The 12485-nt window shown below is 44.7% G+C and overlaps 1 protein-coding gene across 4 annotated transcripts in view; it reads left to right on the plus strand.

The window, feature by feature from the left end:
• The first annotated feature begins 1346 nt into the window (after window positions 1-1346).
• Window positions 1347-12485, plus strand: part of EBF1 (EBF transcription factor 1) — a 404123-nt gene continuing 392984 nt past the window's right edge. For all 4 annotated transcript variants that reach the window (XM_030825784.1, XM_003268593.3, XM_030825793.1 and 1 more), the window contains exons 1-4: window positions 1347-2192; window positions 4403-4559; window positions 5127-5190; window positions 5860-5915. In XM_030825784.1, coding sequence (XP_030681644.1) covers window positions 2059-2192; window positions 4403-4559; window positions 5127-5190; window positions 5860-5915 — 411 coding nt within the window. In that variant the 5' untranslated portion in view covers window positions 1347-2058. The remainder of the gene's footprint in view (window positions 2193-4402; window positions 4560-5126; window positions 5191-5859; window positions 5916-12485) is intronic.

Genomic DNA, 12485 nt, shown 5'->3' on the forward strand with positions numbered 1-12485 from the left:
TTTTTCTTTCCCTTTTTCCTTTCATCTCTCCCGTTTCCATTCGTTCCTCCTCCCTGTCTCCTTCTTTCTCTCTCCCTCCTTCCTTCCCATTTTCTTTTCCCCTTCTTCCTTCCCCTTTTCTTCTTTCCTCCCCACCATCCTTCTCTTCTACCCCCACGCTTTTCATATGGCAGAGACAGAGTTAGGAAGGATTTGTTCAAGCCCTCCTTTTTAACAGGAAGAATAAAGGAGGATGAGAAAAACCCTGCACCAAATAACCAGCTAATCAAGGACGGTTAACATTGCTGTTGCTTTGGTAGTTACTCTAAAAACAAACAAACAAACCAACTACTTGGGGTGGGGATGAGGGGTTGGCATTTAATTTGAGAAAATTTAAAAACGCATCCTGACACAGCCCCAGTGAGAGCATTCATTCCACCATTCACATATCTCGAGGACTGCCCAAGAGAGGTGAGCGTGAGAGTGAGAACAGTGCCCAACCCTGGCAGCCTCTAGGCTAGCGGCTGGGAGAGAAGCGTTTCAGAGGCCAAGGTGGGAGCAGAGCCTGGTACCCCACTTCCTGGGGACCCACAGCGTCTCATTTGCCGGGGCCCAGCGTCCATTCATCCCTCCCAGCGTGGAGGCCGTGCCCCTCCGCGAGTTACCAGCCCCGACCTCGCGCACCCATATTCCATCCCACCACCCCCGCCTCAAAGCGAAGAGGTGGGCACCTGGGACGCGCGTCCTGCTTTTTCTGCCCGGGCTCTCCCGTCTCCTCCACTTTTGTCCCCGACGTCCCAGAACAGCGGAGCAGGACGCGGCATCAGCCCTGGGAGGGCGCAGCCTGCGAGCCTCCAGCGCGCTCAGGGCGCGGCGAGGATGCTAATGGACTGCAATGGCCAGGATGCAGACCCCCAGCTCAATTTCCTGAGGAAGACACCCGCCTCCCTTTCCCTCTGTCCCCTCTCCGTCCTCGCTCGGACCCGCTCCTCCCCAGCCCAGACGCCAGTGCTCAGCGCTCCCTCGCTCGCCACTTTGCGAGGAACTTTGGCCGGCTCCCCTGCGCCACCGGGAGCGGGATGTTAATGAGAGAGCGTGGCCTGGCGCCGCCAGCGAGCCGGCTCCCGGGCCGCGATTGGCTGCGGCGGGCGGAAAGATGACGTTATGCAAATGAAGGGGCGGGGCCTCGAGGCGCGGGCCCCGCCTCCTCCCTTTGGGGTTAGTGTGCCTGTGTTTAGCTCTGGGGAGAGTCAAACTGGATTCCATAGGGAAAGCCTGCAAATCACTTCTATTTTAGCAAGGAGAAAACAGAATCTCCATCCAGCAGGGTCCACCCCTCTCTCTTTCTCCCTCTCCTCTCTCTCTATCTCTCTTTCCCTCCCCCCCTTTCCTCTCTCCCTCTCTCCCCTTCCCCCCACCCTCTCTGGTGTATCTGTCTACGGCAACCAGCGTCCTCCTCATCTACACGCAAAGGAAAGAAACATCTTTGGTTGGGAGAGAAGGAGGAAAAAAAAAGAGAGAGAGAGGAAAAAACTTGCCTGGTTGTGGAAAATGACACTTGAAGTAGCAAAGCCGGCAGCGCGAGTTGAGTCTATTGTTTCTTAAATTGCCATCAGGGTTTTTTTTTTTTTTTTTTTTCTTCCTGCTTCTTCAAGTGAAGGGTACCTCTACAAAAGGAAACTCCAGCCCCTCCTGTCCTCCACCGGCCTGTGATCATTACAAAAAAAAAAAAAAAAGCAAAAAAAAAAAAAAAGCACCCAAACCAAAAATCAACCAACCAAAACAACCCCCAACAGCCAAGCATACATCTCTAATTTTATTATTTTGGTCTTTTCGTTGGATTTTCCCTTTCTTCTTTTTTTCGGGTTATCGCTCAGTTTTGAGCAGAGGTTTACATTTTTTAAAAATTTGCTTTCCAGCCCGCCTTGATCTTCTAAGTGCGAGTTCATCGTCTGAGAAAAAAAATCTCTGGTTGGCGTTTTTGTTTCTTTTCTTTTTCTTTCTTTTCTTTCCCTTTTTTTTTTTTTTTTTAAATTTTTTCAAGGGGGAGGAGATTTTCCACAAGAAAAGGTTGTTTTCATGTTTGGGATTCAGGAAAGCATCCAACGGAGTGGAAGCAGCATGAAGGAAGAGCCGCTGGGCAGCGGCATGAACGCGGTGCGGACGTGGATGCAGGGCGCCGGGGTGCTGGACGCCAACACGGCGGCGCAGAGGTGGGTACCGCGCGGGGACCGAGGCCGAGGTGAGCCGCGAGCGGGAGAGCCGGGAGTCGGCGGCGGCGGCGGCGGCGGCAGCGGCAGCTGCTGCCGCGGGGCCGGGCCGCGGGGTGCGTCCGCAGCCGCTGCGCTCCGCTCTCCGCCGGGGCTCCGCGCTCTCCAGCCGCTCTGCCTTCGTCGCCTTCGGCCGGAGGACCTGGAGCTGTCTGCGAGGAGCCCACGCTTTGCCAGCACTTTCCCCTGCCTCGTCTGTGACTGTTTTCATTTTGTTTTAACCCAGAAGAGGCGTCTCAACACAGCATGTTGGATATCTGTGTTTTATGTTTTTATGTGATTGCTCTTTCTTTTCCGGCCGGCTGTCTTTTCTTCTTTCCCTTCGCTCTTCCTTTCTCTCTTTTCTTTCTTTCTTTCTTTCTCTTCCTTCTTTCTTTCTTCCTTCCTTTCTTTCTTTTCTTTTTTCTTTCCTTCTTTTCTTTTTCCTTTTTCTTTCCCTTCCCTCTTCCTGCCTTTCTTTTTTCTTTCTTCCTTCTTTCCTTTCTTCCCTCCTTTATTTTCTTCTCTTCTCCTTCCTCTTCCTTTCTTTCCCTCTTCCCTCCTTCCATTTCTTTCGTTCTTTTCTTTCCTGTCTCTCTTCCTGCCTTCTTTTCTTTCTTCTTTCTTTCATTTCCTTCTCTCATTTCTTTCCCCCACCTTCCCTTAATTCCTCCCTCACTCTTTTCCTTCCTTCCTTCCTCTCTCCATTTTCTTTCTCTTCTTTCTTCAGCTTCCCTCCTTTCTCCTCTTTCTCCTTTCCTTACCTCTCTGGCTCTCCTGTTTTTTCGTCCCATTTCTCCCCTGAGTCTTCTCTTATTTCTGCTATCTGGTTCTCTTCCCTCCCTCTCTGTCTTTCAGTTTTTCTTAGTCTACCGGTAGAATAGCAACTCCCAACTTTAATTCTGACATCTCCCAAAAGTCTTCTCCACCCCCTGTCACCATGGCCCCTTCCAGCCCCTCTCTCACTCGCAGCTCCCTAGACACTAGACTGTGTGGCCTGGAGGCATTGCCCTTGGAGGTTGACCTGAGGGAACTTTCCTGGGCACACCCAAGGCCCTTTCCCAGGCTCCTGGTCCCAAGTGAGAAATGGCCTTTTTCCCCCCATTAAGTCACCAGCTGAGCTTGGGACAGTGGGGGATCTGGTGGCCCCAGGCCCTATCGGACTCAGAGTGCGGAAGGGGAAGAAGGAAGATGACTAATTACATCATCTCCAGCCTCCCTGGGCTGGGGACAATTGTCCCCAACGCTGTTCCCTTCCCCACTGAGTATTAGGATGGGGGTGGGTGGTAGTGAGAGTGAATTGGGTAACTGGGCTGGAAGTGAAAGTGTGTGCGCGGGGCGCTCGTGTGTGTTCGTGTATGTGTATGTGTGTGCCTGTGCGCGCTTGTGTTGGGCAGGTCCGGCTGTCAGTGGCCGCCTGGCGCCCCAGGCGCTCCAGCCTCCCGTCGCCGGCCGGCGCACTGAGCCAGCAGCCCTGGCCTTTAGGATTTCTGGAATGAGTGTGAGGATTTCTGCGAAACAGCGAAACTTTGTTAGGACAGGTCTTTAAGAAAACACCCCTCTTCCCTTTTTCACAGCGACCACCCGCGACAGTTCTGAGCCCCGCCCTCGGACCCTTCTCCACATGCTTTTTGGTGGTGGGGGGATGTGGCTTCCCAAGGCCGGGCACTCGCAGTTGGCCGGAGCGTGAGGGGTTCCTGGAGGGTGGCTGCTGCGGCGAGACGCCGAGCGTGTTTTCCATCCATTCCCACCTGCCCTGCTAGCTGAGACGTGAGATTCGAGGGGTGCCGGAATAGAACTGTGGGTTCTATTCCGCGAAGGTGGGTTCACTGCATCCACCGCCACTTTTCTTCCTCCCCACGCAGTGCGTGTCAGGTAGGAGTAAATGTTTATAGCGTTTCATCTCGCGCGCAAAACCCAAACAAAACTTTCACACCTCTTCAGCGAGTTCTGAGGACGCACGCGTCCTTGGCGGAGAGGACGAGGACATGAGGGGACATGTGCGTCCCGTTGTCAGCTGGGTCTATGTCGCCTGAAGGGGCGTGAAGAGCGCCCACTGGATGTTTTGGGGAAAGAGGAGGTGGGTGTTTGAGGGTTCGAATGTGTGTACAGGGTGACAAGGGGCGCGGGTCGGCGTCCGGTTTAGCCATCTAACTCTGCGTCTTTGGCCGCAGCGGGGTGGGTCTGGCCCGGGCTCACTTTGAGAAGCAGCCGCCTTCCAATCTGCGGAAATCCAACTTCTTCCACTTCGTCCTGGCCCTCTACGACAGACAGGGCCAGCCCGTGGAGATCGAGAGGACAGCGTTTGTGGGGTTCGTGGAGAAGGAAAAAGTAAGTGGGCGCAGCGCTGTCGCCCCTCGTCCCCGGCTCGGCTCGGGAGCAGGCCCAGGAGCCTTGGGCGGCGCGCCCTTCCTTGAGTGCAAAGCATCCATAACACACTTCTGTGTGGGGGTCCCCCAAGCCACTTCCCATCCCAGACGAACCCAGGGTCCTGGTCCACTGGCTCCTTCTCCAGAAAAGTTCGCACGGAGCCCCCAGAGCTAGAGAGAGGCAGGCCTGGCTCTACAATCCACAGCCAGGGGCACCCGGGATGAACCCGCCCTCCACTACCAGATTACGCACCGCCTGCCTCTGGTGGCCGGGGCACGAGCCCCTAGGCCCTGGAAAGAGGATCGCCTGTGTGGGCCCGACGGAATTTTCTTTTGGGAGAGAGGGAGCAGTCAGGAACGGGGGGCGGAGGAGGGATCACAATTGGCCGCAATTTCTGCTGCTACCGTGGCTGGCTGGCTCGCCAGCGGGGGTCCCGGCTTGGGGAAAGTTGCCTCGAAAGTTGGTCCACTCGCTCACGCAGACCTCTCTCCTGCATCTCTTGTGTCTTTGCGTCCTGATGCAACCCAGGAAGCCAACAGCGAAAAGACCAATAACGGAATTCACTACCGGCTTCAGCTTCTCTACAGCAATGGTGAGGCCCGGGTCGGGTCTATGCCCTCACCCTGGGGCTCCGGGTCTGGGCAGGGGGCGCAGGGAGCTCCAGGTGGAAGAAATCCTCCAGCGAAGGTCAGTCATCCGCTTTATTCGAGGTGAATCAGCCTCTCCTAAATTTCGCCCCAGGAGGTTTCACCTGAGGAGGCTCCGAGTGGCCCAAGAGATTATCGGTCTCGCGTTTACCTGGGGCCAGGTGTAGTGCCTCATCCCTCCCTGAGCCACTTTCATTCTTCCTCCCCTTCCTGAGGCCTGTTCCTTTGGCTTGGCCCAGGCTCCAGGCCCAAGGCCCCCTGGGCTTAGGGGCCAGGAAGGGTCATGGCCTTGAAGGCTGCGTGCGAGAGCAGAGGGACTCTTGCCGTGAGAATAGACAAGTCGGGGTACCCCCATCCCAGTCCCAGCTGCAGAACTTGCGGTCTGGCTTCCAGGAGCGCTAAGGCAAGGCCAGCAGCACCTCTCTGGACACTGGGGAAGGGAGATCCTGGCTGTATTTTCCAGGACAGTGGGAGTTCCAATCAGCCTTGGAGCCCCTTTCGTGGTATGTGTGTGGGGGTTTCGTTGTTATTTTTTGTTGTTGTTTAGTTATTGTCCACCCACCCTCCATCGCCTCTCACTTAATTCTCCTCCCTTTCCTCATTTCCAACCCTAGGGATACGGACGGAGCAGGATTTCTACGTGCGCCTCATTGACTCCATGACAAAACAAGTAAGTTTCTTGATTTTGGGCCACGGGGGACTCTGTCACAAAATTCAGGGCAGTCAAGAAGCTAGTTGCTCCACCGCAGGTGGGCTGGGACTCTAAAAGCCAGAGGGGGCGGCTCAGACCACACTTGCACCGCCTTCCAGTGTCCATTCATGCACTTGCACCGCCGCGTGGGGATGAGGGCTCGACGGCGCCGTCCCTCCAAGGGAACTCGGGCCTTGTGAATTAAGACTGCAGGGTGCTGAGTGGCGAGAATAAAGGCTGAATTTCCTCTGACCCGGACAGGGAGCCCCGAAGGGCGCAAAAGGTGCCCAGGGACCCTGGTGCGGAGTGGGCTGAACCTCTGAAACCCAAGCTAGCCAGGCCTCCCCGGGAGGCAGAGGGGCGAGGGGCTGCGGGGGCGGAGGAGGGGTGGCAGAGGCGGCTTCCCCAGGAATGATGAGATGGGCTGAGAGCGCAGATGACCATTCTGCAGATTTGTTTTCAAAGGGAGTGATGGTGAAGGTAGCGTTGAAAGAGGGAGCGACAATTGTTAGAGGATACTTTGCAAAAACCCTCCTGCTTTTGCCTCCAAGTTTGGCAGGAAGCCAGGCAGCATGAGTGAGCTTGTGGTCTTAAAGGTACATAGACGGCATTTTCTTAAGCTCCCAACACTCGGGTGTCAAGCAGTATACATTAAGGTTGAGTTATGGTTTAAAAGATACAATTATGAGCCGAGTCAGAAAAGAGGCCTGACGTTTTAATGAGGCACAGGAGCTTTTCCCCCTTCTTCTTAATTTTAAGAAAAAGTTTAGTTTCAGAATTAAGTAGCTGGTTAGGTAGTTGGAGGAGTTAGTAGCAGAAAAAAGAAGACAGCTTTATTGGGTGGGGGAAAGAAATCAGAACAAAGAAAAAAGTTATCCATTGTGTACTAACCAGCAATTTAGCAAGAGGATTAAAATTTATTTACTTGATTATGATTTTAGAATGTTTCCTTTAAAGTAAGAGAAATGATTTTCTTTCATAGATATTGCTAAGAAAGTTTCAAATTAGGGTATATATGCATGTTTAAAAATTGTTTTTAGATACACCACGGCTTAAATATGTGGTAGAAATGTCACATTAATAAGCTGTTGAGCATTTTAAAAATCTAATCTTCAAGAACCAATTTATTAACAGCTATTTTTGATGATCACTTTCATATTTCGATGTGACACCAGTAGAAAACAAGAGTATAAGCTCTATCTTTTAAAATAAAAATAAGTATTCATTGAAATCTGTTTCATGTTATTTGCCTAAAATATTTGGCTTTCTTAAAAATCTGTTTATTTCTCAGTTGATTGCTCAGAGTAAATCACCATTTATAATTTTGGTCTTGGTTTTATTTTCTTTAATGGATTTAATCATTACATAGGATAATTCCCTTTCATTTGGACACTGCATTTTTTTTTTTTTGCCTTCCAAGGCAGAAACACAAAAGCCTGATTTTTAATAACTTTTTTTTTCTTTTGCGATGTCAAAATAAAAATGTCTTAAGTGGAATTTTGTTTTCCAAAATTGCCTTTGATACCCTGGATATCCTTTCCTGCCATACTCATTACAGGAAAAAAAAAAAAAAGAAAAGCTGGGAGCGAGAGGGGGAAAGTAGGAACTCTAAGACATACTCTATATGTATTTATTAGGATTTACTTTCTAAAAGATAAAAGGCACACATACACAAATCAGTACATAAGGCCCGTCTGCTTGTGCAACATTGACCAATGAAATATTAAATTATAGGTAGCACTATGAAATGAACAATTGTAAGAAGCACAGAATTAAGACATGTTTGAAGTGATTAATCGCTCTCTGAATTAAACCTCCTCAAAATTTTATTTTAAGTCTCTCTAGTCAAAAAGTGCCACTACTAATTGATTTTCCCATTACGGGATGAACTTACTTTATACTCATATAAAAATGGGTGGAGAATCATCTTTTGATATTTTTAAAGCAATACATCAAATATCATTTTACTAACAAGGTCATAGAGCTTAAGAAAAACTGCAGCTTAAGGCATTCTTTGGCCACTTGGTGTCATAAATTCTATCAGGAAAGAGGGAGGAAGAGAGAGAGAAAGAGAGAGAGAGGAATAAGAACAAGATTAGTTTTATTTTCGATAATAGCACTTACGAGAAAGTCATTTGCCATAATATGACATCTCAGTAAAAGTCAAAATTATAAATGCATGCAATGATATATTTGGGTGGGGAGTGGCCTGAGAAAAGGTTTAATAATTATCTAAGTCTAAAAAATATCAGGAAAAGGAATATTTCAAAGCATACCTGTGTGCTTTCATAATAATTGTTTAAATAACCACCTCTCTGTAGCTTTCACTTTGAAAGGCAGTTCCTACTCATTATCCAATTGCTTGTTCTTTGATTATGTGCTGCAAGTTTTGGAAGTAGGTTAGCTTCTTGTCTACAGGGTTAATACAATGGCCTCCAAAAAGCAGATAGATGAGCGTGAAGAAGCTTAACTTTCCCTAGGTGTGACAAAAAAATTATTTATATTTAGCCTTAATGAGTAAAACAGTGAATCTTCATCTAGCTTGAAATTATTCTATCATAATTAAATACCAAGTCTGATTTAAAGTTTCTTGAATCTTTGATTTTAGTTTAATATACAGTGGCTCCTTAAATCAGATGTAAGTCTTGATATAAACTGATTGATTAAATGATTACATTTTTTTTCCTGTGAAATTCTTCCTCATAGATTATGGATTTTGATAATTATTTAGAGTACAGAATGAAACGCTTCTGGTCTGATAAGTTCTGATAACATCATCAATTGTGGAAGGAATACCTAGCCACTGTTCAAGTGTCTTTCTTAGCTGCCTGTTTATTATAACATTTTTCCTATCAGAGACACAGCTTTATGTGAGTGATGTCATATCCTTGACTAGAAAGTGGGGTTAAAACTCAAAAGGAATTTTGGGCAAGCAAAATTTAAAACTATTTGTGCATTCTATATTTCCATAAACTGTTCTTGATCTTGGGTGGAATAAGCAGCATTGAGATAAAAAAGAAATGTACTCAATCAACCAAGATGTATTGGTATGACACAGTATTTCACACCTTTTCAAAGTGTCTCATTAGACTATTTTGGGTAATGACTCTTAATTTTTGGACTCTACCAGGAAAGATGAAGCTTCATTAGAAATGAATATATAAGAATCTGAGATCCCTTATCACTATGCCTTCATTGTAAAGCACACAGGATATAATATTTTAAAAATTCATCCACCAACTAGAAAATAAGAGGCTTGCTTTTGGGAAGCGTTGTTCAAAACCAAGTTTAGCTGGACTAAAAATAGTTTGTTTTCGTGTCATTACTGTTTTTGGTATTCCATTAGTGAGCATGCAGAATGCCCTGTAGGACCCAGAAGTTTATGGCTGTTGCATCCAGAAACAATATCTACTGCAGAAGCTCAAATGAATCCAGTGGGGGAGGTCTGAGGTTTAGTGGGCATCCTTTCAGATTTTCATGTAGTATTTGAAATATGATTACATTCTGTGGATTGCTATAGTGAGTTATTTATCTTTAAATAGTTTTTTTTAAAGTTTAGCTTATCTTCCCTCTTGCCATCTTGCTTTAAAAGAGTGATATTTTATAATTCAAAGAAAAGATACCAAATTGTATTAAGTTATCAAAACAAAACACTCTCTTCCCCTAAACAAAAGCCTGTTTGAGAAGCAGAAAATCATAGTCACATAATCCTTGTATGTATGGATTTGAAAGTAGGTGATGTAGTGAGGAGACTGTGAAAAGGGTCCCAAGACAGTGGGGGGTCCAAGGTACAATCATCAGAAATGCTATCAGGTTTCTCTTCCCAGCTAGACTTCTTTATATATTTGTTTTGATCTTCCCCGTACTTTAAGTTATTGATGCAAATGTATTTTTTTCTATTGATTGTTTCATTATATCCTGCCATGGCTACATAGATTTGCTTAACAACCCTTTCAGTTCTTGGTTCTTCATTGGTAGATAAACACATTTTCAGTATATCAATAAGTTCCGAAGGAATTCACTAGGCCAGCAGAGAGGTTCTTTCATATATTTGGGGAAATAAACAAACAAAAAAGGACACAGCAAGTTTATAGTCAGAGGCCATATTACAGCAGCTTTCTCTCTCTTTTGGTAACATGTCAAAAATGCAGGTGATTTAAATTTCCTTGCACATAGAGGAATGAAGAAGTTTGGAATTTTTATGCATGATCAGGACCTGTGTTTGGGAAAATGTAAACTCATCACAGTGGAAAATGTGTTGTTTGGAGTCTGGGGGTGAAAACAAAGCTGATGGTTTTGGAGAGATTGCCGGAGCCAGATGGCCTAGTACTTCCCCAGTCTGGCGGGCCAACTGCTCCCTCCTGGATAATATACAGCCATTTGTTCGGGGATATTTACGCTAGAGCTGTTTCCATGTGAATGTTTGAACAGCATTAAAAACGAACATATTAGTAGAGATGCATTTATTGAACTCATATGACTGTACAGATAGTCTGTTCTCTCTGTCTTCTATTGCTGAGAGCAATGAAGGAGTGTTTGGACATTGGTGAATTGTCTACATAGTTGTTGAGCAAGAATGGTCTGGTCTTAGTGAGCAATTAAAATACATCAATGTTTGGAATCAGACTAATGGAAATAATGTTAGCACCTACCTTGAAGCTCTGTTGTGAGAATTAAATAACTTCATACGTGTTAAGAACTTAGAACAGCAACTGGTACAAATTAAGTGCTTAATAAATTAGATGTTTTATTATTATTATTATTATTATTGCCCCATTGGGTTGACAAAGCCAATTGTATTTACTAATATAGGTGTAAATATAGTTACCATAGGAGAGAAATATCTTTTATTTGTGCTAGAAAAAGAAGTACAATATGGGATTGTTAGAGTGATTTAGTTTTTTTATGGTATTTGAATAATATAAGGGGTTTTAGCTCTTTGAGACATAAAAGATGCATTCTAAAGCTAACTGCTTTTGGTGCACATTCTCTTTTTATTCAGGGCTGTGATGTAACTGAACAGCATACTGAATCTGATATCATTCCTTCGCAACTTTCCTAATTCACTTCTGAAAATGGGCCTGCTTAGCTGCTGAGCTGAAATTACATCTTTGTAATTTGTTCACCAGTAGCCAAGCTACTAATGGAAGCAAAATTTTTATTTTATTTTATTCCACTACTAATGTTGGATTGCTGTTTGACACGTTGTTTATGAAATGTCAGATTTGTAGTGTTTCCTTTGGCATGGTTTAATTGTTAACTAGTGTGCCTTCACCTACTGGAAATTTCTAAGATCAGATCAGCTGGCACCATTTTTTTTTTTTTTTTTTTAATGACAAGCAGTAGAACTTGGTGGTTGAATGTAATGATTATTATTATAGTGTGTTGATATTGTAGGTGTGCATATCATTTTTTGATTAGCTCAATTCTTGGTAATTTGCTGCCAAAGTCTTGTTGACAGTTTGCATTCAGAAGATATTTCACTTTTGGTTAAAGCAGGTACTTTGTACTTTCATGAACTTATTCTCTTAGGTGACAAAGTAGGTTTGGCTTTTTATTTTGTAAGGGGAAAAAGGAGTAACATATTTTCAAGGTACTGTTTTGATTTAAATAGAAAATTAGGAGTCTTTGTTAGTTACTGATAACCTTTCTTTTCCCTCCCTCCAATCCTTTCTTCCTTCCTTCCTCTCTTTTTCTTAATTTCTTTTCCTTCCTTTCCTTTCTCCTTTTTTTTCTTTTCTTCTTTCTTTCTTTTCTTTTCTTTTTTCTTTTTCCTCTTCCTCTTCTTCAACTAATGATGATAAGTTTCCTTTTGTTTGGTTATAAATCAAGAAAGGCCCCTAATGAAAATATTTTGTTTCCAAAAATCCTTTGGATTTTGCTGAACCAAAGTCAAAAGTATTCTCTTCACTGCCTTTATTTTGGTGTGGAACACAAAGAGTTAAAACTATTAGAAAAGTAAACACAGAAAAACCATGTTCAATTCTCTGTATTTCCTTTGGCATCCTATTGAAGTGTGATCCCGGTGTACATTCACTGTGTATTTTTTCATTTTACTGTGTGGTCTTTACCTATAGTAAGTTTCAATTAACTTTTAAGACCTAGCGGTATTTAAGAAAAGCTAGAATGAACTATGCTTCACAGTATGCCTTTCAAAACAGTGGCAACTAAGGCAGGTTTTGTATATTGATTGATTGGTTGATTTTCAAAGATATTACAGGTTACTTTATAATTGAGCGTTTAGAATTGATATTTTATTCATAACAGTAAAATTTCCAGAGCTGTTTTTCCATAAGAATATGAAAGTTTAACAATTTCTATGTTTTCTTCTTTAGTTAATTATTTTAAATATCCTTTAAAAGCCCCTTAATCTGAAGTGAAGACAGTATCAAAAAATAATATGAGATATTTTCTTTCTACTTATTAGAGTATGACAGTAGAAAAGGCAGGCTAGTATATCACAAAAATAAATCTGTTCCAAATATGTCCACTTTTGACAGCTTGTTTGTCAATTTCACCAGGTTTTTAAAGTTGAGATGAGGTTAATGT

This window comes from Nomascus leucogenys, chromosome 2 (assembly GCF_006542625.1).
Source record: "Nomascus leucogenys isolate Asia chromosome 2, Asia_NLE_v1, whole genome shotgun sequence".
Classification (NCBI taxonomy): domain Eukaryota; kingdom Metazoa; phylum Chordata; class Mammalia; order Primates; family Hylobatidae; genus Nomascus; species Nomascus leucogenys.